The sequence below is a fragment of the Mustela erminea genome, chromosome 17 (genome assembly GCF_009829155.1).
Source record: "Mustela erminea isolate mMusErm1 chromosome 17, mMusErm1.Pri, whole genome shotgun sequence".
NCBI classification, from domain to species: domain Eukaryota; kingdom Metazoa; phylum Chordata; class Mammalia; order Carnivora; family Mustelidae; genus Mustela; species Mustela erminea.
The window spans coordinates 27482549-27506154 of NC_045630.1; the positions used below are offsets into that span (position 1 = coordinate 27482549).

The following is a 23606-nucleotide window of genomic DNA, read 5'->3' on the forward strand; positions in this document are numbered from 1 at the left end:
CCGAGCAAGAAGGAGCCTCTTGTGACAAGGCTGAGCTCCCACGACCTGCCTGCCACAAGCCCTGGCATTGATGGGAACACAGCCTTTCTGCGGGCAGCGAGGAGCATCACACCCGGCCAGAGACAGAGTCCGCTCTCCACCCTCCGAGAGGGGCAGGGTGGGCGTGACGTCAGAACCCGGGCCGCCGGGGGCGTGGTCACGCACGGGGGGCGGGGCTTCCCCTCGGGTACTGACGTAAGACTGCGTGAATCTGCAAGAAGCCACAGCACCGAGCGTTCTCGCTCCGCCTCACCTTAACCACTTCCAGCTCCTCCTTGCTGGCGGCCTGCTGGGTCTCCAGTCTGGTACTTAACTGGGAACAGATCTGAAGGAAAGAAAAGAGTGTCTTTATTAGGAAGCGGAACAGCTCTGATGTGCACATCACTGTGTAACCACTCACGGGTGGCTCTGGCTTCTCCGAGGCCAGAAGATAACCTTGCGAAAGAACCGCTCCGCAAATTCAGTCCACACACAGCGGAGAGCCTGAGAGTGTTTTCCATGCGGAAAGCATATTTTCATCTGAATTAGTAGAAGAGCACATGGGGTGTTTTGATTTCTTTCTGTCACGAGACTTTGTGGCTATTTCCAGTGAATTCCTGTCCTCTTTTGGAATCAATCTACAGAATCTCTGCTGGGGATCCACTTTGTGCAAAGTTCCATTCTGGAAATGAGATGAAAAGAATTCTGGACCAGAAACTTATGTGCACTGCCACAGGGAGAGTCTCTGTTTTCAATGACCTCAAGTCTCCTCTAAAAGTGGCAGAGAGGATGGATAAAACAGAGTTAAAATGCCCAGAAAATAATAAAGACTAAAATTCTGATCAAGTGGTTTGGCAATATGGTGTGAAATGACAAGCGTGAGGTCCAGCTCTAGTTCTTTCCAGCACTGTGTCCTTGGGCGAATTCACTAACCTTTCTAAGCTTCAGTTCCCTCATAAATACAAATCGCTATGCTGTGATAATCAATGGGGGGAAAAAATGTATGCAAGGGATTCAATATGGCACATGGCCTATAAGAAGTGCTCATTAAAGAAAATCTCATTATTGATTCTGAAATAAGGTGCTAACACCAAGTAGTAGGGGTAGGTAGAAATACGTGCTTTCAAAGCCAACACCAACCAAACAAACGAACGAAACTATTTGCTTTTAAAAAAATTCTAGATGTTCCAATTCTCTGAGTGACATATGAATCTTTGTTTTGAAAAAAACAGAATAAAAAAAGTTAGGGGATGTCAAATTTTAAAATGCAATCTGAACTAAAAATATAAAAGAGCTACCTCTATGACAAAACAGGCATTTTTTTTAAAAAAGATTTTTATTTATGAGAGAGAGAGAGAGCCTGATGTGGGGCTTGATCCCAGAACCTGGAGATCATGACCTGAGCTGAAGGCAGACCCTTAACCGACTATGCCACCCAGCACCCATGGGATTTTTTTTTCAATGTCTGTTTTGAAGGCATCTGCCCTCGTCTCAGGTCATGATCCCAGAGTCCTGGGATAGAGTCCTTAGATAGTTGAAGAGTTGACTCCCCCTACCCCCTTCAGGCTCCAGGCTCAGTGGGGAGTCTGTATCTCCCTCCCCGCCCCGCCCATGCTCTCTCTTTTTCTCTCTCTCTAATAAATAAATTTTTTAAAAAGGCTCTAAAGACCAGGGCCTGCTTGTGGAGTTGTTTCCAATTTCTCCAGATCCAAGCCTGGAAATAATGAATAGGACTGTATTAGGTGATGTGAAAAAGAAACAATCTCCCTAATAATTTTGGCAAACCATATACCCTTTCAAGTAACCCTGACAATTCCAAAATAAAGCCAATCATAGCCAATTCCAACTATAGAATGCATTTGGATTAAGTTTTATATCCCAATTATCTTCAGACAGATGGGTCTGTTGCCTTTTACATTACTGGCAGTGCCTGCCAGATAATATTCAAGAACAGTCGCAAGGACTACTATTTTGAAGAGTGCTGCATATGGCGGCCACCCATGGCCTAATGTGGTGATGAAAAAAAAAAACCCATGTGCAGTGATGGCAAGTTCCACGGCACCTGGTCTTTACTGTTCCTTGGACTGGTTAATGTCTCATCATCCCTCTCCTAGTCCCCAAATTGAAAATCTCGGGATCACCATCAGTCTTTTCCCTTGTCCAGCAAAAAATGACTATATTTTGTGTCTTCCTCTTCTCCATTTTCATTACTACTTATTTTAGTTTAAGGCTATTTTCTCACCTGGACTCTGTGGTTAGCCTCTTACTGTCTGTATCTTTGCCAGTGGGTCTCTCCACTTGGTTCCATGTTTCTCACTAGGATAGATCGATGCCAACAACATGTCCCTGATTATGCCACTTTCTTGCTCAAACATTCCTGCTGTAAACAGAATAAAATCCACATTCCTCTGCCTAACCCAAAGCCCTTCTTTGAACTGGAACCTAACTCATCTTTGCTTCTTTTTCTGTCCCTGAAACTCTTGACAAACAAAACTATTTCTGTTCACTTATCTACCTCCATGCCTTTGCATGGGCTGTTCCTCTGTTCCCTACTCCTATCCCCCCCTTCACTGCCTCCACATACGCAAATCACCCCTCCTCCAGGAAGGGTTTCATTTCCCATAGGCAGTAAGTTCCCTTTCCTCTTATCTGTGCACAAGTGTTATCTCCCCATTACAAAATCAGCTTCTGAAGGAGAGAAATTGAATTAATTCATCTTTTACTCCCCCAAAGAATCAAGCCTCTCAGCTAGCAGGTATTAAATAAACACATATTGATTATCAGCAAAGAGAGTAAGACAGCTCTGAAGCCTTATTTCTAAGTAATCTTCCACGAAGGAGAAAAATCCTTCTGAAAAGATGTTCATAATATATGAAGTGCATCAGCTGCAAAAATTAGCACAAACAATATAAATGACATTTTTATTTATACAGCAACAATGTATATTCAGTATATTACAGTAACTATTTCTGGTTGGCAAGGTTAAGCGGGGGGGGGGGTGTTTGGAACACAAATTTTATTCATAAGCAGCACATTTTTAAAAAGAATACCAATATGACTTCAAACTCCTACATGAGGCAGGGGATCCCAGGGACATTCTTAGGATAAGCAGGTGACATTCAGTCCCTCGAGGAACCCATTCAAGGGTTTCTCAGCAATGCGGAGTCCTTGCCCTGTCCCAGCATGGGCAGCAGAGACAAGACGATACTACACAGGCTGGCACGAGGGTTTTCTGGGAGCACTCGGGTGATGGGGCCTGGAATATCCTCAAGGGAAGCAAGCCCTCCACTAAGTGATCAAAGGGTCCCCAAAGAAGGCTTCCCGCTAGCCTTGGCCATTGCTGGGTAAGGCCACACAGCCACGTGGGAAAAGGAGCTCCCGCATGCTATACTGTGACAGCGAAGGACACACCGATTCCCTGGGTACTGTTTTTTGCTACAATCACTAAACTTTAGTCCTTGGCAAAGAGGCAAAGTGTTACTCCTGAGGTCTACTGGAAATGCGCTTCTGAGGAGCGCAGAGACAGGATCCCAGTGGTAATGATCAACCTTCCTGTTCCTCAGAATCTATCAAACATTGTAAGCAGTCAACAGATCATTTTGCTCAGTGACACCTCCCGCCTTATCAGCAAGCACATCCAACCGCTGTTTATTTCAGAGGAGAAAGGAGGTCACCAAATTTAATGAATGCACGGCAATCACTGTTTTGGGAACGCTGAAGACAAAAATATTGTTTTCCCCCTCAAAGAAAAACAATTCAAATAATCACTTTTATAGCAATCCAAAGCCCAGTGGCTCGTTACCTGCTTATACTCGGCAATGATAGCTGTGGTCTTCTTTATCTCATACTCAGCCTTCTCCAGCTGTTTCCGGAAGACTTCTTTTAGCTAGGGAGACAGAGGAGGAGAAACACCTAGCCTCAGTTAAAAACCTAATGGATTGCTGTGAACACCTATACTCATGTCGGCCTGATTCGGTCAAGGCCAATGTTAACAACTACAGCTACATAAACTTTCCTCACTGAAGCTGTAGTCAAGCTTGAAAGCCTGATCATCTTCGGAGATGCAGACATCTTCCTCTCCTGTAACGTATAAGACATATGGAGCAGCCCCATTACAAAACTGCTTATCCTTACCACTCACTTTATAAATATGTTGTGAAATACGTTTCCTTTCAGAAGCTATCTTCTTTTTCAAGACTTTATTTTTTTTTAAGATTTTATTTATTTATTTGACAGACAGAGATCACAAGTAGGCAGAGAGGCAGGCAGAGAGAGTGGGGGGAAGCAGGCTCCCCGCTGAGCAGAGAGCCCGATGCGGGGCTTGATCCCAGGACCCTGAGATCATGACCTGAGCCAAAGGCAGAGGCTCAACCCACTGAGCCACCCAGGCGCCCTAGACTTTGTTTTAAGGAATCTCTACACGCAATGTGGGGCTTGAACTCACAACCCCGAGATTGACAGTCACATGCTGCCCCCATCTGAGCCAGACAGGTACCCCGAAGCTATCTTCATTCTTATGAGAGCCTAAAACAAAACTAAATACCCTGGCAATGTTGTGTGTACTCTTACTGCTATATAATCAATGACCGCAGAGGCATTTTAGGGCCTCCCCATGCATTGCCTCTACTGTCATGGCTGGTAACTCTCTGAAGGTGGGAACAGGAAGCTTTGGAGACCCGAGTCAGAAAAAGTTGCAGGAAAGTAAGAGGTTTGGAGGTCAGGAGATTCAGGGGCTGAGGAATGACTTTAGAAGGATCCGGCGCGACCGGTAAGGCAGGTCCTTGCTACAGTCATGGAAATGCCAAACCAAGAATGCTGAACTGAAAAACACGCTTATTTCTGGAGTCCAGCAACGTGGGATGCTAGGTATCAAGGAAGGTAGGACAGCTCCAGGCCCACCAGATGAGAAAAGAACTCAGCTCCTCCACGTTGTTGACCAAACAAACACAATACAGCTCTGGTTACTCTTTAAGTACATAATCAGAATAAATTAAATTCTGCTTTGCAGCATTGCAAACTAGCTGTATTTGCTAATTCACAAATGACTGCGATTTATAATCCGACTCCTTATTGTTGAGGTTTTCCAAATTCCTTCATATTTGCCATGTTCTTAAATTCTAAAAGCAATGTATAGGTTATATTGATTCAAAGTTGGTTATTTATATTGGTCTCTACTCTCTAGATTCCATAATTAAAGGACAGAAATCACAACATTCTGCCCTCCCATGATAAGGCGCCATAGACTTCAGGACAAACTTAGAAAGCAGAGAGGCTCTGGGCAAGTGTCACTTAATTTCTCTAAACCATGGTTTCTTTATCTGGCAAAGAGAATAATCCCTATCTCGCAAAGGTACCATAATGATTAAAACAGGATATATGTACATACACAAATACGTGTGTGTGCCCCCCACACACTGGGAGGGAAGAAGCATGGGTTAAATTAATTAATTTGCTAATAGCTTCATTCTTTACCTAAAGTACTGAATCAGCCCCAAAAGGCAAGAGATAAAAACAAGCCAAAACAAAACAAAACAAACAAACAAAAAAACCACAAACCCATCAAAGACCTGGCTCAAACTGGATAATCAGCTCCTTAAAAATTTTGATTATGCCAAAAAAAAAAAAAAAAAAAAAAAAATTCTTGACCCACACTAAATGCCCAGAATCATTTCATCATTTTCCAATTAAAAAAAAAAAATCAGGGGCACCTGGGTGGCTCAGTGGGTTGGGCCTCTGCCTTCGGCTGGGGTCATGATCTCAGGGTCCTGGGTTCGAGTCCCATATTGGGCTCTTTGCTCGGCGGGGAGCCTGCTTCCCCCTCTCTCTCTCTGCCTGCCTCTCTGCCTACTCGTGATCTCTCTCTGTCAAATAAATAAATAAAATCTTAAAAAAAAAATCATGAAACACTTTTTATCAATCCTGGAAGGTGCTAAATGATACATCCCTTCATTACTAACTTTGGTGGACTTTTTTCAGCTTGGCTACAGGTCTTTGAAATGCTTTGCGTTCTATTTTATATTTAGTATTTTTGATGTCTTGGAATGAAACTCATTAAAATAAATGAGTGCATCGTGCCTGGCTGGGACTGGCAGAGGCGAGACCGTTGGTGAGGTGGTCCGCTCTTCCCCAGGAAGGCTAGAAGGCCGGCGGGCTCGACTCCTTGAGTAGAAGGCCCCACCTGTCTCTTGGCTGGGAGGACTTGGCCAAGCCATGGTCTCCCAGCCGCTTAGCCTGGAGGGAGCGAACTTCAAAGCCTGGTTCCCAAAGGGGTTTCTCCTTCCCCTGGGGAATAAGGGTTGAGCACTCGGCCGGGAACGCGGTGCTCCTTCTAAGGCAGGAATTAGGGAGACAGAGCAGGACTGACAGCACCTCCCAACCTCCCGGACATCTCTGCAGGCTTCCCCCTCCCCATGCCCTCATACTGCTGATGTAAACGAGCTTGGAGACAGGACACAAACTCTGCAGGTTTGTCCAAGCTCTTGGATCTAAGTCCAAGTTGCTAAACTTAGAGGAAACTTCACACTCTCGCTAGACATCTGAGTAAAGGCAGATTCCTAAAAAACCTGTTTAAGGGAAGAAATCAGTTCTTGCCTCCACTTCGAACACCCTTCAGACAAAATGCGGAGACCCAACGCTATTCGCATGTCCTGCTTCAACATCACCCTTGACTTAGAGTAAGTTTAATTTTACTTCTTGCTTAGAGTGTTAATCAACTCCTCATGCCAACACACATGGGTGAAGAAAAGCACCCCCCCCTCGCCCCGCCCCGATGCCTCTCACCTGGGCCGTCTCTTCCTCTTGCTTCCTCTTCTCTTCCTCAGTCTCTACCAGCCTCTGTTTGGTCAGGAGGAGCTCCTTATTCAGCACATCTGCCTTGTCTTCCGCCTGCACGTCGGAGCACATGGCAACCATAAGGAAGGCGAAGAACGACCGTGTGTGGATCCTCTCTCCAAACCTCATCTCTAGTTACGATGGCCTCACGACCAAAGGCCATGTTCCCCCTCCTAGCTCACCCAGGGGACGGCTGCTTTCATGGAAGGCCAACTTCCTAGTAGGCACGTGGCACACATCATCTCTGATTCTCACAACAACAATGATTTTACTGACAATGGCAGTGAAGTCTGGAGAGATCGAACAACACAACTGGGGCAGACATGGAATAGGAGAGGTGTGAGCTGAGTTCAGACATGAATGGCATCAAAGCGCATGCTCTTTTCTAAATGCTTTTTACATATTTTCAATCACTCTGAGACTGTGTAGATGGCTAGGATGAAGGGGTGGAGCCGTATATAGAAGCTTCTAGCTGTTAGTGCCCGGGGGTGGGGGGTGCGGATTCAGAGAGAGACAGGCTGATCCGTGGTCAACAGTATGTGAGAAAATCCAAAGACCAGCAGAGGTAAAATAGCTCACGAAGGGACGCACACAGGACCGTGAGTAGAGCAAGGAGAAATTAAGACCAAAAACCCATGACAGAGATGGCCTTCGGGAAAACTGATCTATATAGACCAGGCACCCGATCAAAAAAGGCCGCGTTTCTGGAATGTCTGAGCAGAGCTCAGAGCGAATACTCTGGTCTTAAAGCGGATACAGAGTCCAATTAACCAGGAAAGCACCGTGCGTTTATTTAACTAGTCAACACATGCCTACTGCACACCCTAGACCTTTACCTCTCTCTGTAGGTCTCAGCGTCAAGTTCACATCTGCAGTGGAGTGAGCCCTGAGCTCTGTCCCACTCACACTGACCTAAATCAGCTCCTCACCTCCATCTAAATGAGTTCCTCTGCCTACATCTCTCCTATTTCCCTCGACAGCACTGAGCCCAATCTCTACTGACAAATCACACGTGGGGGTTTCTCTGTCTTGCCCATTAGACTTGCTCATCCCCATCTCCCCAGCACCAAGGCCAGTACCAAGTGGGGCAGGGACTCCCCAGGTACTTGGTGAATGAATGGAGGTGACTCTCCAATCACTGCCCAGGGGGCACTGTGTGTGGGGGAGGTGGCACAGGGCCATAGGATGAGCTCAGCAGAGAAAACCACAGACACAGAGTACAGACAGCTATTCGAAGAAGCTATCCTTGGCCCAACAACAGCGAAACATTATCCAGAGAATCGTAAAAACTGGCCAGGTGGCCATGCATGTGTTTTGCCCCATCTCCCACTGGTCCCGAAGGCCGGGCCAGCACAGTCTGCCAGGCCTGGCAGAGAAGCGGCACTCCAGCCTCTCTGTCCGGGCTCATAGTTCCCAGTGTCCCACACTCTGATGGTCACAGCTCTGTTTTCAGATAATTTGCAACTATGCTGTACTGAAGGTAAAAAAGTCCCTCTTAAAAAGACTCTAAAATTTGCTCTGATAGATTTGAAGGGGGAAACTACATAGCAAAAGTATATCCTAAAACTAGAGGTGGGCAAGATATCTGTGCAAGTTATGTTTTCATAAATTGTATATGATATCTGGTGCAGATTACAGACACTCGAAACAGCAAATTTGAGAGCCAGTCAGATGACTGCAGTCAGAGCAGGGAGCACCTCCCCAGACTCTCTGAGGGAGGGTCAGAGAGAGAATCAAGAACAGCAACACAGATCACTTCAGTGTTCTTAAAAATCGAACCAAATCTAGGTCCCCACAACTTCAGCCCACGGGTTCAAGTTCTACCTCAGACTATGTAAGTAACAGCCCTCCTGATAAAGAAGAGCACAATTTAACGTCCTCTTCAGTAGCCCCCGCATTTTCCAGTTTGTGAAGAGAAGAGTCCTTCCTCTTCATGACACTCTGAAGTGAATGTTTTCTAAGTCTGGCTTCTTAAAGAGATTCACCCCAAATTTTTAGCCTTTTGTAAATTTCTGCTATCAGGACATTTAAGCTTCTTAAATTGTGCATCACACCTAGACATTCTACTTTATAGTTTTGGAACACCAAAGGAGTGCTTCCAACATCTGCAGAAATTGCTGGGGGTCCCATGTGGGAGGAGCGTCAGAATTTTCCAGAAGCGTCCTCCAGAGTCTCTCCTCTATGTTAAACAGTGGAGTTAGAATGATTCTACAGCTCATCAAGATAGGATCACATCTGAAAAAACTTGGTTCTCCTAGGAACAGTCTTCTGGGTCTTTGGACAACCAATTTCTAGGCCTCATTTAATTAGAAATCATCTTTCATGTTAAATGAATCTTTAGGGATGTACTACTGAACAGATAGATACTCATATTCTTCGAATTCAAACTATAAAATCTTTACCATAATTTGTTAAGATCACTGTCATTATTAATTCTAATCACTTATGAACATCTTTTTTTAAGATTTATTTATTTATTTGAGAGAGACAGAGAGAGAGCAGGAGGAGGGGCAGAGGGAGAAAGAGAATCTGACGCAGACTCCGCACTGAGCATGGAGCCCAATGTGGGGCTCAGTCTCAGGACCTCAACATCACGACCCGAGCCAAAATCAAGAGTCGGCCGCCCAACTGACCAAGCCACCCAGGTGTCTTGCACTTACCAACATTTTATAATGTTTTATATATATATATTTTTAAGATTTTATTTATTTGACAAGGGAGAGCAAGAGAGACAGCGTAAGCAGCTAGAATGGCAGGCAGAGGGAGAAGCGGACTCCCTGATAAGCAGAGAGTCCCATGTGGGACTCGATCCCAGGACCCCAGGATCAAGACCCAAGCCAAAGACAGATGCTTAACCAATTGAGCCACCCAGGCCCTCCCTTAAATGCCTTATCGATGTGGCGACTTCTAAGTGCTACCTAAGGTTCATACGACATACACAGGAGGGGAAAAAGCACTGCCATCTGTGATTTAATCATCAATTAACGGATGACCTGATCGAAAGCTTCAGCGCTCACAGCAGGGATGAGGCTCTCTCAGAAATGATGTCTCAAAGAACTAGTCAAGCCAAGGGAGCCTGGGTGGCTCAGATGGCTGAGCGTCTGGCTGCGTTTGGCTCAGGTCATGACCCCAGGGTCCTGGGATCCAGCCCCGCATCGGGCTCCCCGCTTGGTGCAGAGCATTTATTGTCAAATAAATAAATAAAAATCTCAAAAAATAAACTAACAAAAAACTGGTCAAGCCAGTTGTTCAATTTAAAACAAAACAAAAGACTTAACCACTCATCACACGGAGCCCCTGCTCTAACACAGAACTCGCTCTGGTCGGAAGGACGAGCAACCGTGTCTCTTCTGTTCCTTCCTTGGGAACAAGAAAGGACAGGAAGGGTTGAGGCAGCTCTCTACAGAAACCGAAATGGAGATGTTGTATCTTTTTACATTGTTAATCACCGGGAGAAGTCCTTATTCTAAGAGTCTGAGGGAGGGCACGTTGTCAAAACAGAAGGCTGTGTCAAAGAGAAAAGTTTAGAGCCCAGAAGCCCAAAGTCAGCACTAAAGGGACAAGGGTGGGGGATAATTTGTTTTTAAAGAGTACTTAATTACCTAATTAGCACTTGTTTGTTTACATATTGTCTGGAATACAAGCTGCTTTCATGTTTGTTTTATGTTTGTCCAAGTCTGGCTACTTGAATGAAGAGATGTGATTTTGAGAAAGTAGCAACGGAAAAGTAGGAGGTGAACGGGGTGGAGGTGGGCAGAGCCAGCACTTCCCGTAGGCGGTGGGTGCCCTTCCGGCCAGGCTGGGGGACAGGACACCGAAAGGGCACGGACAGCTGTTGGACAGGGAAGTAAGCCCCGCTCAGGCAGAAACTGCAGAATCAGATGTTTGGAGGAGATGTGCATGAAATAGCAATTTTTATCCTTTTACCTAGATAACAAGCTTCAAAAGGCAAGGGCCAGGTCTTCCTTACTCTTTTAAAAGAAGAGGAATAAAGGAAGGAAATTAAGAGAAAGAGGGAAAAAATGAAAGAATGAAGGAATCTTTTCTTCAAGGACTAGCAACTAGAATCTACACAAGCCATCTACCCAGATACCCAACAGTCAGTTATTTTGGGACTATGCATGCAGCAGTCTTTCCAGGCTGATCCACAAGATGGACTTTCTCGGTGGTGCAACATTTTTTAAAATAATATATTATTTTTCTGATTTTTAATAAGGTATAATGCATATTATTCCTAACCCAAGGGTTGTTAAGAATTTAAGGTCTTCTTATGAAAGATAAAATAATTGAAAAAATGCAAAAGATGAATTTAAAAGTTAGATTTGACTCTCATCACCCAGAGTTTCTAGAACTAGTATTCTGATGGATTTCCTTGTAGGCTTTTTTCCTTTTGAGGTATATTCAGCTTCTTTCCTAACACGATGGCCCTCTGTCAGCCAAACTCCTTGAAATTTAGATGCAAACATTATATACAGAGAAATTTATAGGGTTTTATAATATTGTAACATTATCTTCCCATTGTTTTTAAAAAACAATTCCCAAAAGACATTTACTTTCATTCTCCCCTTCTACTGGACCTATACATTATTTCTACTTTTTATTTTTCTGAATGACACAGTAGTAAACCATCTTGTACACATCCGCTGACCAGATTTCTATTTTTGTTAGAATAGCTTTCCGAGTCAGAATCTATATGCCATTTTCCTCATTTATTAAATGTAAGATTAAAAAAACACCTGCTTGGTGGAGTCATTAGCAAGATTAAATGAGATAACGCTTACAGAATTGCTGAATATAGTCCTTGGTGTGTTGTAGGTGGTCAGTAGACATCTCATCTCATTACTTTTTAATCCTTTTAAAGGCCTGATAGATAACACCAAACACACTTCCTGCGCCACTTTCAACCTACGACTCTCTCTCTAATGAATTTCACCACATCTCCACGGAGTCCCCCTGCTTAAAACTCTTTCTCATTTAGTTATCCATCTTCAGAAAACTATTAATGGATAAAAGATTTGAAAGAACAAAATCACATGTGAGGCCTTTGGGGGAGCCTGTATGAAAATAGGAAATTTCATTATAGTACTGACTCACCAGCCTAGTGTCATTAACACAAAAATGTACCAGCTAAGGTCAGACTGGTCCCGGTCCTGATGGACTGGACGCCCTCTGTCTTCTTTGGCTCTCTCCTAGTCACACACGTCTCTCACACCCCCTCTAATAACTTCCAAGCAGCCCAGCTGAATGGTTTCGTGGGGAGAAGGGTCACACTCCCCACCCCTAGACCCCCAACCAGGCTGCTTTTCGACCTTCCACATCCTGTGTCCCACAAAGCAGTTTCTGTCTTAATTCAAACTCTATTTACTGTGAATTCCTTCAGCTGCCCCTTTTCCCGCTTTAGCACTATTTTCCTTAATAGTCGTTTAATCCCTATCTTACTGTGATTGAAACTTTTGAGCTGCAAAACCAGCCATTTATATGGGGGGAAAGGAGTAGGGCCAGAGACCATTTTTCAGCATTTAAAAAATTTCTCTAAACATTTAATCATATTTCTATTAGTGGACATTGTGTTTGAAATATTGTCAATGAGAAGTTAGCATACAGGTAATTTTTTTTTTTTTAACAGATTTAACAGTGTTAAGTCTCAGTCTTTCTGACCCTGACACCATTGGTGGGGAACAGTCACTTCTGAAGTCAGAAAAGAGAGTTAATTTTAAACCCGCCCAAGACTCCTTCCATATTGCCAAGTATCTTTTAAAACACCAGAGACAGAAAACAAGAAGTCCTAAAGCTGTCAGTATTGCTGGAAAGAACCAGGCAAGTTGAACAATTTAAGGTCCTCCTAGAAACAGATACCATGTATGGAACACATTGTGTTGACACGTTTCACCTTATTTTACCTACAGGCAGGTTAAGAACCACGCAGGGTCGTGCGGTGAGCAGACCGCGATGCCGGGATTCACACCTAGCATCTTGGCCCTCAGCCATCACAAAGTATGTCTCTCCACTAATACCCGTATCCCCATGTACATACTTCTTATAAAGTCCTCACGTTCACTGGAGATGAGAACTCTTCTTGGAACAAAAAGTAAAGTGCCTTCCAATGCTGGCGTGGCACTGGTATAGTCTTGATGACTGATATTCCCAGGTAATTATACTGGCAGCCCTCAGCTTAGGAAAAGTACAGATGAAGAGAAGAGACACCAAAGAAGTTTAGAGTTATAAAAAAAACAGCATCGCACATGCTGTTTGGAGAGGACCCCAACACTTCTCAAAGGCTGCTGCTTCCACCCTCTCCAATTAGCTCACGCTGTCCCCTCCCACCTCTTGGCCTGTACATTCAGCCAACCAGCAGCCAACTCAGCATCGGGTAGCTCTGGCGGGATCGCAGCGAGAGCAGCTTGATCCTCACCCCTGAGGAGGTCGTCACGGTTGGACTTCAACCCAGCAAACGACAGGTTTACCTGATCCAAGTCATTTCGCAGAGCAATCTTGCTGGTGACTAGTTCGTGGGCAAGGTCGTCGTTCTCCTGTTCCAGCCTCATGCTGGCCTCCTGTAGTCTCCGGTTCTCCCTCTGCAGGAAAAGAGCAACAGCCAGAGGGAGGGGCGTTAGTGACCAGACACACTAGCAGAAACGAACGGGACTGGCGAGGGAAAACAGGCAACGACAACAGAGTGAACTTTGGAAGGTGTTAAGAAGGAGGAGGCGCGAGTGGCACAGGAAGGCAGGATTGCTGTCCAGGAAACAACAGTGAGTTAAGCCAGCAGTGCAGGTGCGGCGGTCTACCTGGTAACAGTTACAACTGTCCCTGACAGGCTACACGGTAAAGGCTGCATTATTTAAAAAGTGCCACAAAAGGCAGAATTTCCAACACCTCCCCAATCCTGTGACGTTTCATAGAGACCCAGAACACAGACACTGGCCAGCCTCTGTTTGAAACATGCACAATAATCTGACCCTTAACCTCAAGAGAAACTGCACGATGCAGGTGGTGTCAAATGCGGGGAAACCACTAGACGTTTCTTCACATTGTTTTCCCTGTATCACAGTTCACATTAATTGAATATATTCAGTTATGAGCACTAAATGAAGAAACATGGGTTCTGGACTTTTGCTATCAACTGACATTTCATCCTTGGTGTAGAAATACGGTGCAGAATACTGTGCAGAAATACTTCTCTGAACACGGATGTTTGTACCGGTAAGAGCGAGAGTCCATACGACAATGGCTCTAAATGTTTGTGGGAGTGCTTTGAAAAACTTCTCAACTTTAAAACTTCAAAAGACTCTTGGTAAAAGAAATTACTGAGTTATTTTTTTCCCTCTTGAGCTTCCAGGAAAAAATCTGAAACAAAGTCCTACGATGAAAGAGCCAAGTCACATTCTTACGAAGGAAGGAGGAAGGTCTCCCCTGAACTAAACTTTATGAACTGTGGACACGCGCCATCTACTTTCAGAAGAGCAAGTCACGGTCTTTCATTCCAAAGTATCAAAAGCACTTTTTTTTTTTTTTTTTTTTGCTACTGTTAACAGTTATAGGAGATTCAAAGAGAGCTGACAGGAAAGACTTCAATGTGATGAAATCTTCCTGTTTTTCAGATTTATACTCCTAACAGTGTTTTCTGCAAGGGTAGTAGAAACTCAGAGCAGTGGTGCACGACCAGAAGACAAATCTATGCCCAGGAAGAGAGCGTGTCATTGCATCACATGGGGCGAAAGGACATTTACCTTCTACAGAACAACCTGGGATTGGTTATATGGAAAAAAGAAAGCCCCATTTCTTTTCTCTTTTTGTTTCTTAAAGAAGAGCTAAGAGACCAGTGGTAAGGGCAGAGCCTAAGGCTTTCATGGGGTGGAGAATCCCCCAATCGGGCCAGCAGAGAAGCTGAAGGATGAACCTGCGCTTTGACTAGAACCACCCAACAGAGTCAATTTCTGTCTTCTCTTTTAGAAGACGAAGACTGGGACAGTTGGGGAATGCCCAAACATTTCTGAAAAAGAAATCTACTGAAGAAGATAAAAACAGTCCCAAATCTCTTAAATGCTTTTAAGTAAATTCATGATAGAATTCCATGCAGTGTTACACTATAAGTGAAAAATAAAATAATTGAAATAAGTGAAAAATATGTAATGATCCAAGAAATGCTTAGGAAATGCATAGGAAAGAAAAAAAGACAAGGAACTCGAAAGTCTCATTTTTGTAACAACATAAATAACATTAATTGTAGGTGCTGGATTAATTGTATTGTTGTCTTTGTGCTTTAAAAATGCTTCCAAGGGGCACCAGGGTGGCTCAGTGGGTTAAAGCCTCTGCCTTCAGCTCAGGTCATGATCTCAGGGTCCTGGGATCGAGCCCCACATCGGGCTCTCTGCTCAGCAGGGAGCCTCTTTCCTTCCTCTCTCTCTGCCTGCCTCTCTGCCTACTTGTGATCTCTGTCCCTGTCAAATAAATAAATAAAATCTTAAAAAAAACCATTAAAAAATGCTTCTAAGTTTTCAACAATGAATACAGAATACATGGGTTTAGAATGTTATCTAAAAAAATTAAAAAACACTCAGAATTTCAATTCCATTGGAAGGATAAAATGCCAGAATGAGAATTTTTTTCAAGTTCACTCCTGTTAGAAGCTCATATTCTACCTGAAACCAGACTGGATCTTCGTTTTTAACCAAAACATGATGTAACCCCTCTAAAGTATGGCCTTGCCAGGAATCCTTTCCCAAGATATTCCTGAAAAGACCGTGAATGTATTTGTAGGGGCACATTGCACTCATCCATTTCTGTCTGTCCCCTCCTTCTACAGAAGTCCTAACCTCCACAGAGGTCCTAACCTCCCACAGAAGTAGCATAAAAGTTGTCATGAAAATACAAGCAGAAAAGCAGCCAGGGCCTTCACGGCGAAATCTTTCCATCTTTGCTGAAGCAATCCAAATTCTAGCAGGGGCACGAGACTTAGTCTTTTGCTCTGGTACATCTAATTACTACTCCTTTTTGTGGAAACAACTTCCCTACTTGTTGAAAACTCAGAATTACCAAAAAAAAAAAAAAAAAAGTTCCAGAAACTTTTCCCATCCACTTCCTCCTTGCCAGGAAGGAGCGGCAATGCCCAGCACCATTTCACCAGGACACAGCACACCCAGGTGGCTGCTCAGCAGAGAAGCGATCGTTCTCACCTCCAGGAGTCCCTTCCCAAGAGCCCCTGGTGACAGGACTCCAGGCCCTACTCCTGAGTCAGGGTCTGAGTCCTCCCAACAACTGTACTTGCATGAATTCAAGATGCAGAGTCCCCTCAATGCTTGCTGATGTTACAGTCATTTCACCCAAGTGACAATGTTGCAGCTCAGGTTTTTCAGGTGACAGTGACACGGGCTTACAAGGGAGTTAAGATAACCCGCACACAAAGTCACACATGGAAAAGTGCTTCGTTGCAAGTATGTTATGGATGGCACCAGGCGGCTCCTTCCCTCTTGATCCAAGACCAACCCTCGGTGGGTGACGTTACCTAAGTCAGAGGGGGGAGCTCAGCTTAGTGCTGATGGACACATGCCGTCACCACGCCTGTTGCAACTGGAACCCTTCCCTATGGACACGCGGCCAAGGGGGGAGAGGGGGGACAGGGGAAGATCTGGGAGAAACCGTAAGTGTCTAAGCGTCCCTAAAAAGCTAAATGGCCTCAGGGGTGCCCCTACCGGCTTGGCTTTAGCAAAAAGCTTCGGTTGGGTGTGTACACAGCAAGCAGCACAGGGCGAGTGTGACTCCTCTGCTTTGCACTCACAGACATGTGGGCAAGCAAGCTGTGGGGCCGAAAATGCAGTATCGTCCTCCAAAGTCTGAACCTGGGGCGGGAGGCATCCTCAGCAGTCCTCCCAGCCCCTGAGCGGGCCAGCGAGGCACCGCCACCCAGCGGGGCGGGGGTCCCTGCCAATGAACCTGCCCACACTCACCAAGGGTTCAAGTGAGGTATCTTCCTGGGTGATCTTTTCCAGCCTCTCCCAAGGAGCCCACACTGCTCCCCCGCCCCTCCCTGGAACTGACTGATGCAAGGAAAAGCTTTATACTAGAACGGAGAAGAAGGTTCCATGTGGATGGGCTTCGTTCATTCTGAAAGGTCAGCAAGAGCTGCCTGCCCGAGTGCGCCTGGGGGCCAGCCCGTCAGCCTGTCCATGCAGAGGCAGCTGCGTGCCACGGTGTGCACAGAAGCAGATGTGCCCAGCTGCTCTGAGCCTGTCAACATCACAGGCAGCCGGCTTCCCGCTCCTCTCCGGAGAGACGGCAGGAGACCCCGCTTCCATAACCCTGGAAACGCACACTGCCCTGTTCGGCCCATCCTCCACCCTCCAACAACGGACACCATCCCAGCAAAAAGCAGATGACAACTTGCCTCGTTAGTTCCCTGCCCCCCTCCCCAGCATAAGAGCTGCACGGCTGCCGGGAGAGTTTGGTTAGTAACTTTGGGGAGGAGGATACTGCATTTTGCAGACAGACAGACGCCGGTATCACAGACATACACAGATAAATAACTTACCTCCTCAAAAGTCATAGACCAACTACCGTTTTCAATCATAGGTACAAAAGACAATTGAAAAAAAAAAAACAGAATATCCAATGAAATTGCACACCTACTAATACAGTTATGAAATGGCAATAACAGAAGCAGACACTTGTTAACGCTGTCATTTACTCTAAGTTCTCTGTCTGCAAACATTCGCTGGAAGAAAGTACACTTGAGGCAGCCAGTGGGCAAGTCTCAACCCAGCCAGACTAAGATTCAAACTCCTCCCCTGCACCCTGCCCTTCGCAGTCCGTGTGACGGCTGGAAGATGCTGTCTGCGGGACTATGGACAACTTGGGTGTGAGTTGTTTACACTGTGTTATTTCAGCCGGGTGGAAGGAACTTCCTCGTATGACAAGGTCGGAAACGTTGCAAAATAGTTCATTTTCGGGCAACAGACTGAAGTTGCTGGGCAGGGGAATGCTTCCAGCTGTCCTGTGAGTCTGAGGGCTGGAATGTGGGTGAAGCAGCACAAGAGACGGTGAACGTCATTTATTCCGTGATGAGAGGCCTGAGCAACGGGAACCGGCATTCGGAAGAAAATAAACGAAGCCTTACAGGAAAAAATGATGGGAAATGAGGCAGCTTCGTAAACTCTAGCTCAGTATTTGGGGTGTGTCATCTGCTACTATAATGAATTCTTGGCACAAGGTTTTAAAGTCATTTAAGGGTCAGGAGAAAATGTTTTCCTAAAAGACCCAGTGCAATTTTATTAGCAAAAACACACTCAACTCTCCCATGCTTTCGTTTGGGTAATTTTTTCAAGAGTTGATAATTAGCATCATCAGATTTTAGCAAACAGTTTTTTTGACATTCAAAGGCAAATGCCTACAGATTAAATGTTTAAATGTCTACATTGTCTGCAAATGAAGGTTTGAGAGAGAAAATCTGGATACTTGAAACATTTTATGCTCTTCCTTTACCCAATGTATCCAGTTTTATTTTTCTGGTAGAAATTTAAAAAAATTGAAATGTCAAACTAAAAACAAAATCTTGTTGGTAATAAGTAACTGGCAGTTGGCAAACCAGACTACAGTTCTCCTAGCATTTGAAAAACAGTCTTTGGTTATTTCCTAGCACTGGGGTCAACAAGCTTTAAATGTAAATGGCCAGACACAAAGTATTTTAGGCTTTGCAGGCATATGATCTTTGTTGAGATTACTCAAACTCTGCCACTGTTGTGCAAAAGCAGTCCTAGACAGCCGATAAGTAAACAATGGGTGTGGCTGTGTTCCAATAAAACTTTATTTACAAAAACAGGCAGCGGGCCCATTTGTCCCTCATGCCATAGTTCGCAGATACCCTGCTCTAGCATACAAATCAAATTTTTAAAAAAGCAATGGGTTACAGATGATGTCAAAACATGTCAGTGTGACATAATTTTCTCAGTAATGCTACTTACACAGGAAGCAAAATTTACTAAAACTTAAAAAAAAAGACTAAAAATTGAATAAAAGTTTTGGAGAATTAATTCTGAAGATCATCAATAAACATACTTAGAATATTCTTAATATGTGTAACATTCAAACCTCTCTCAAGTGTTAAGTAAAACTCAGTGAACAGGCATCATCAGAAGCCACCTGCTCCTTCTTCCTAATTTGCTCAAGAATCCTCAATAGGGGTTAGCCTGCAACTTGAACCATCTTACAACAGTGAGTTCACTGGATTATCCACGATCAACAAGAGTGGTGGCCTTCTGAGGTCTATCACAACCGTTATCACAGGCAGATAGAAACCATGCTCTTGACTATCAGTATTCATTAAAAGCATATTATTTCATAAATGTAAGTATTTCCAAAAACCAATGACAGTTTCTGTAATGAGGAAAATTAAAAATACGTAAATTTATTTTCATTGGTAGAAAAGAGTTTTCAAAGATAGATTCACTTATTTTGACTTCCTGAGGAAGGAAAGGCCCCACAGAGTAAGAAAAAGGGGAAGCCTTCCCACCCCACTCCCCAGGTAATTTGACAAAATTTAAACTTCTTTCACTTGACAATTTAAAAACAAAATGTGATGTCTGCTCTAAGTTATTTTATAGCTATAGAAGAATGGCAAATAATGTAAGTCCAATTAAGCTTTACTTCAAATATTTTGCATTATTTTTGCCCAGTATAATTAAATAGCTTAATTTTAAATTACATACAGGGATAACTGCTCTACAAAAATTAGTATGTGTAAGACGAACTTTTTGCAAACTTAGAGGAATTACTCTCTTCCTGCCTGAATTACACTTCGATAAGAGAATTACTACTTCTAACCTCACCAAAGAAATTAAACATTCTAAATTTAATTATACTAAATATAGATAAGATACCTGAATTAGAAATGATGCGTAATACTATCTGTGTCCTGAACTCAAGAGAGTTTAAGCATTCCCGATTCTTTCTAGGATTTGCCTATCTAGAACAGGTAATAACATAATCTTCATTGCGCTTTGGAAGACTCACTGAATTAATTAATTAGCTGTGCTTTCGAAGGTTTACCCCACATCTGTGCAAGTACTTAATTAAATAAGAAAAGCATACCATCTTCCAAAGGTAGAGGAAGGCTGCAGTTCTCTAAAAGGTGCTGTCAACAGATTACATTAGTAGAAACTATCTTTCCCTAAATGGAGACAACTCAACTCCTTAAAACAGAAAACAGTATTACAATTTCTGAGGCCAGTAACTACTTATTAGGGGCTTGACTACTAATTTTTAAAATATACTAAAACAGCTACACGTATTCCTGAATGCTTGTTTTCTGGGAGCTTGTATGAAAATGGAAATATACCAAGATGGATTTCTATAGATAAGTCTTTATCCTGTGTTTCCCTTCATTTCAAATTAATTAATTTACAAACCAAAGTTTCAAGTAGATAAAAACTACCACACCAATTTGGCCAGGTCAAACTTAAGAAGGGACTTAGAATAAATGTTCTATATTCCTCTTCCAATAAAGTTTCCTTTTTGCGTCTTGAAACGTAGTCAAGAAGATCGGCAGAAAGAGCACACCAAATCCCGTAGGAAGCCATTACAGAGCTGATTTTCAAATGCAAATATAAGCCAAGACCAGGTAGCCTGGTGTGTACACAAATTTATACAGTTCTACGTTTGTGTGCATCCATATTTATACATGAAAATGGATGTGTCACCCACTTGCATTGGCCTTTCCCCTATAAATATGAATACACACAGGATTGACAATCATTAATTAGCTCCAAATCTGACAGAAGGTCTCCCTCCCACAAGTATGGCTTCTGCACAGGCTTCTCTTGCATGACTTGGAATTTATGAAAAGAAGACGGTGGGTTGGATGCCATTCCCCTTGAAACATTTTGCTTGGATCTTTTTTTTTTTTTTTTGAGATATAACTCACATATTATGAATTTCACCTTATTAAAATGTACAAGTCAGTGGTTTTAGTACATTCACAACATTGTGCGACCATCACCACTGTCTTGTTCCAGAACGTTTTTGTGTTTAGGGTTCTAAAATTTACCAACATAATTCATCTCTTTCTTTGTGGTTGAGATTTAAGTGTTAGATACAGGGGAGTATAGTGACATCACTTGAAAACGTAGATATCAGCATCTGTCACAAAATTAAAACACATACTTGGATAGATACAGCAAGAACGTGATGGCTCAGGGCTGCCTCTGCACTGCTGGGTCCTTCATCCCACCTCTGGCTTCCACACAAGGGGCCTTTTTGTATGCCAAGGGAAACAGCATCAAACTGAAAAATCTCTTAGAATATTTTATTGTATGATGTTTCTGGGCTTTTAAAAAAAAATTGACGCAACTTTCCTAACTCCCTTACCATCGAGTGAGCTCGGGGTAGACATGGCATTTTAAGTAGTACAGACCTTCACGGGGGAGGAGGGCTTGTTAGTGAACTGGTCTAAGTTCTGACTTGATGCCCACAAAGATCTTCCCAAGTTATTCTTAAGAATTTGTAGTCCAAGAATTTCCCAGTCCAAGATCTACGAATTATAATGTGCTCATTCCAGGGACACAGATCTTATTCTTGATAGGATTAAATTTAGAAGAGGCTGAGAGGTATTTCTTGAATACTTTCCTACTTTAAGGTCATTATAATTGGTTTCTTAAACTAGGTATCGAGTATCTGAAAGAACAAGGCTGGTGAAGGTTGGAAACTATAAAGCCAACTTTCACCTTGAAAATGTATTTAAGGACTGTAACTTCACCAAGTATATTCCCAATGTAAATGTTTAGACATTATTAAAAGGGTACAGAAATACTAGATGTATGGACAAACTATTACAGTAAGATAAAAGAAATAGTTATAGAGCATTTCTGATATGCGTAAGTTAAAAAGAGTATCTGTTTTCAAAACAAAACAAAAAAAGTTTAATTCTACTTTGATCCCACAGTAAAATGTGAACACACTCAAAGTCTTACGTGTGGGAAGTACTCTTGAACAAATAATATGCACTGTACTGTTCACACGTATCTACTTCGATGTGAAAAGGATGTACAAAACAGTACCAAATTCAGTCCCAGACTGATTTTAAATGTACGATTTTAGTCTTTCGTTGCCTTCTCTTCTATTTCAAAGCACTCTTCCCAGATTTTATTTGTAATGATGTCAACTAAGATAATTAGAATGATTATCTATGCAGTAGGAGGTCTTCATTTAGGATCCTTAAGAATATTTTTAAATTATCCTTCAAGCCTTCCTAAAGCAGCATGTGATAGGAGCTACATTAAAACTGGTTTTATTGAGGGGGTTGGTGGTGGTGGAAATGAGCCTCAAACCTTATTCTGTGAGTGCCTTGCGGGTTAGTAGGGATCTACCAGAGCAGTACATGGGCTCTTCTTATCAGTTCTTTCGCCCGTTCTAGAAATAAGCGGAGAGGCATATTGCTGTCAGGCTACTGAGGAGCAACCCTTGGGAGAAATGAGAAGATAAGCAAGGGACTGGTAGAGCAGAACCACGCGAGGGGATGTTACTCTAGTAATAATACCTGGGTCATGGCAGGCAGCAGGCCCCAAAGGTCTAATAACCACCATTTACTGAACAGCAGCTCCGTGCGAGCAGCTTCACACACGACATCCCTCATCTTCACAGGAGCCCTTTAAGGAGATATGTGAGCTCCTGCATGTTTTACAGATGAGGAAGAAGCATGATAACTAGTCCAGTGCTGAGTACCTTTAATACTTATCCCACACTGAACAATGGGCTAGGTATTAACCCCCGCAATGTGTTTAACAAATCCTGTGTTTTTGGTTTTTTTTTCCTAGAAAGGCAAGATTTGAACTCAGGTCCGACTATAAAATCTGCATATTCCTGCCATGTCCCACTCTGCTCCACAGAAGAGAGAAGAGGTACTGTGACTCCAGCCGCCCCTGGTGACTTCTCTGACCACGTGAGGGCCACTTGAGTTACAAGAGCAGCAGTCATCCCGCTGTGGGGCTTTCATGAACAATGCCACCTCAGTACTTTTCCTGGAAGGATATTTTAGCATTGGTGGTGCTCAGTGTGAAAACACAATATTCTCTAATCCCAGGGTTACTGATGTGAAGACAGAGGGAATCGTTAGGCATCTGCAGGAATCTGAGGAATTAGAACATGTTCAAGGGAGACGATAATATGTCAGCTGGAAAAAATAAGTTCAAAATCAGTGCTTCCGCAGCACTGCATCATGGGAACAGCATTAGTAACTACCACTGAAGAGATCTATTCACGTGAATGGCCCATTTTTTTTTTTTTTTAATACTACAGTTAACTAGGATATTAAACTGAAATCAGGTTTGATTCTGAAACTGCAAACTGTACTGAAATGTCACTGTCACTCAGATTTGTGGAAATAAATGTTGCAACAAACACCATTACTGTGCTCCATTAACCTTTGTGGGCTTTATTTTTCCTTCCAAATGAGTTTGTATGTTTAACAGTCGCTACAGAAAGAGGAAAGTCTGAAACATTCTTGTGCCAGGCTTGGAAGAGTTCACCTTCTAAAAGTCTTTGTGGACGTGACCGTGCACAGTTAACACAGTCCTTTGCCACTTTCCTTGTTTTCTCATTTTTGAAAGTAGTCGATAGCCACTTTCTCTCTTTCTTTTTCCCTCTCTTTCTCTCAGCTTCTTATGAAGATTCCAAGTAAAAATGCAACAGGTGGAGTTACCTACAAATATACAAACTGAAAGAAAAGAAATATTATGGTTGGCGACTCAAGAGTTTCTTGAAATGAAAAC

General features: G+C 43.3%; 1 protein-coding gene across 11 annotated transcripts in view; it reads right to left on the minus strand.

Moving 5' to 3' along the window:
* The window catches only part of RABGAP1L (RAB GTPase activating protein 1 like), a 765799-nt gene that overhangs the window by 8103 nt on the left and 734090 nt on the right, over positions 1 to 23606 (minus strand). For 9 of the 11 annotated variants that reach the window (XM_032317419.1, XM_032317418.1, XM_032317421.1 and 6 more), the window contains 4 exons: positions 13314 to 13424; positions 6799 to 6903; positions 3821 to 3904; positions 293 to 364 (listed from right to left, as the gene is read on the minus strand). In XM_032317419.1, coding sequence (XP_032173310.1) covers positions 293 to 364; positions 3821 to 3904; positions 6799 to 6903; positions 13314 to 13424 — 372 coding nt within the window. Of the gene's footprint in view, positions 1 to 292; positions 365 to 3820; positions 3905 to 6798; positions 6904 to 13313; positions 13425 to 17377; positions 18163 to 23240; positions 23552 to 23606 lie in introns of those variants that run through there. The other 2 variants (XM_032317428.1, XM_032317422.1) reach the window with 2 other exon arrangements.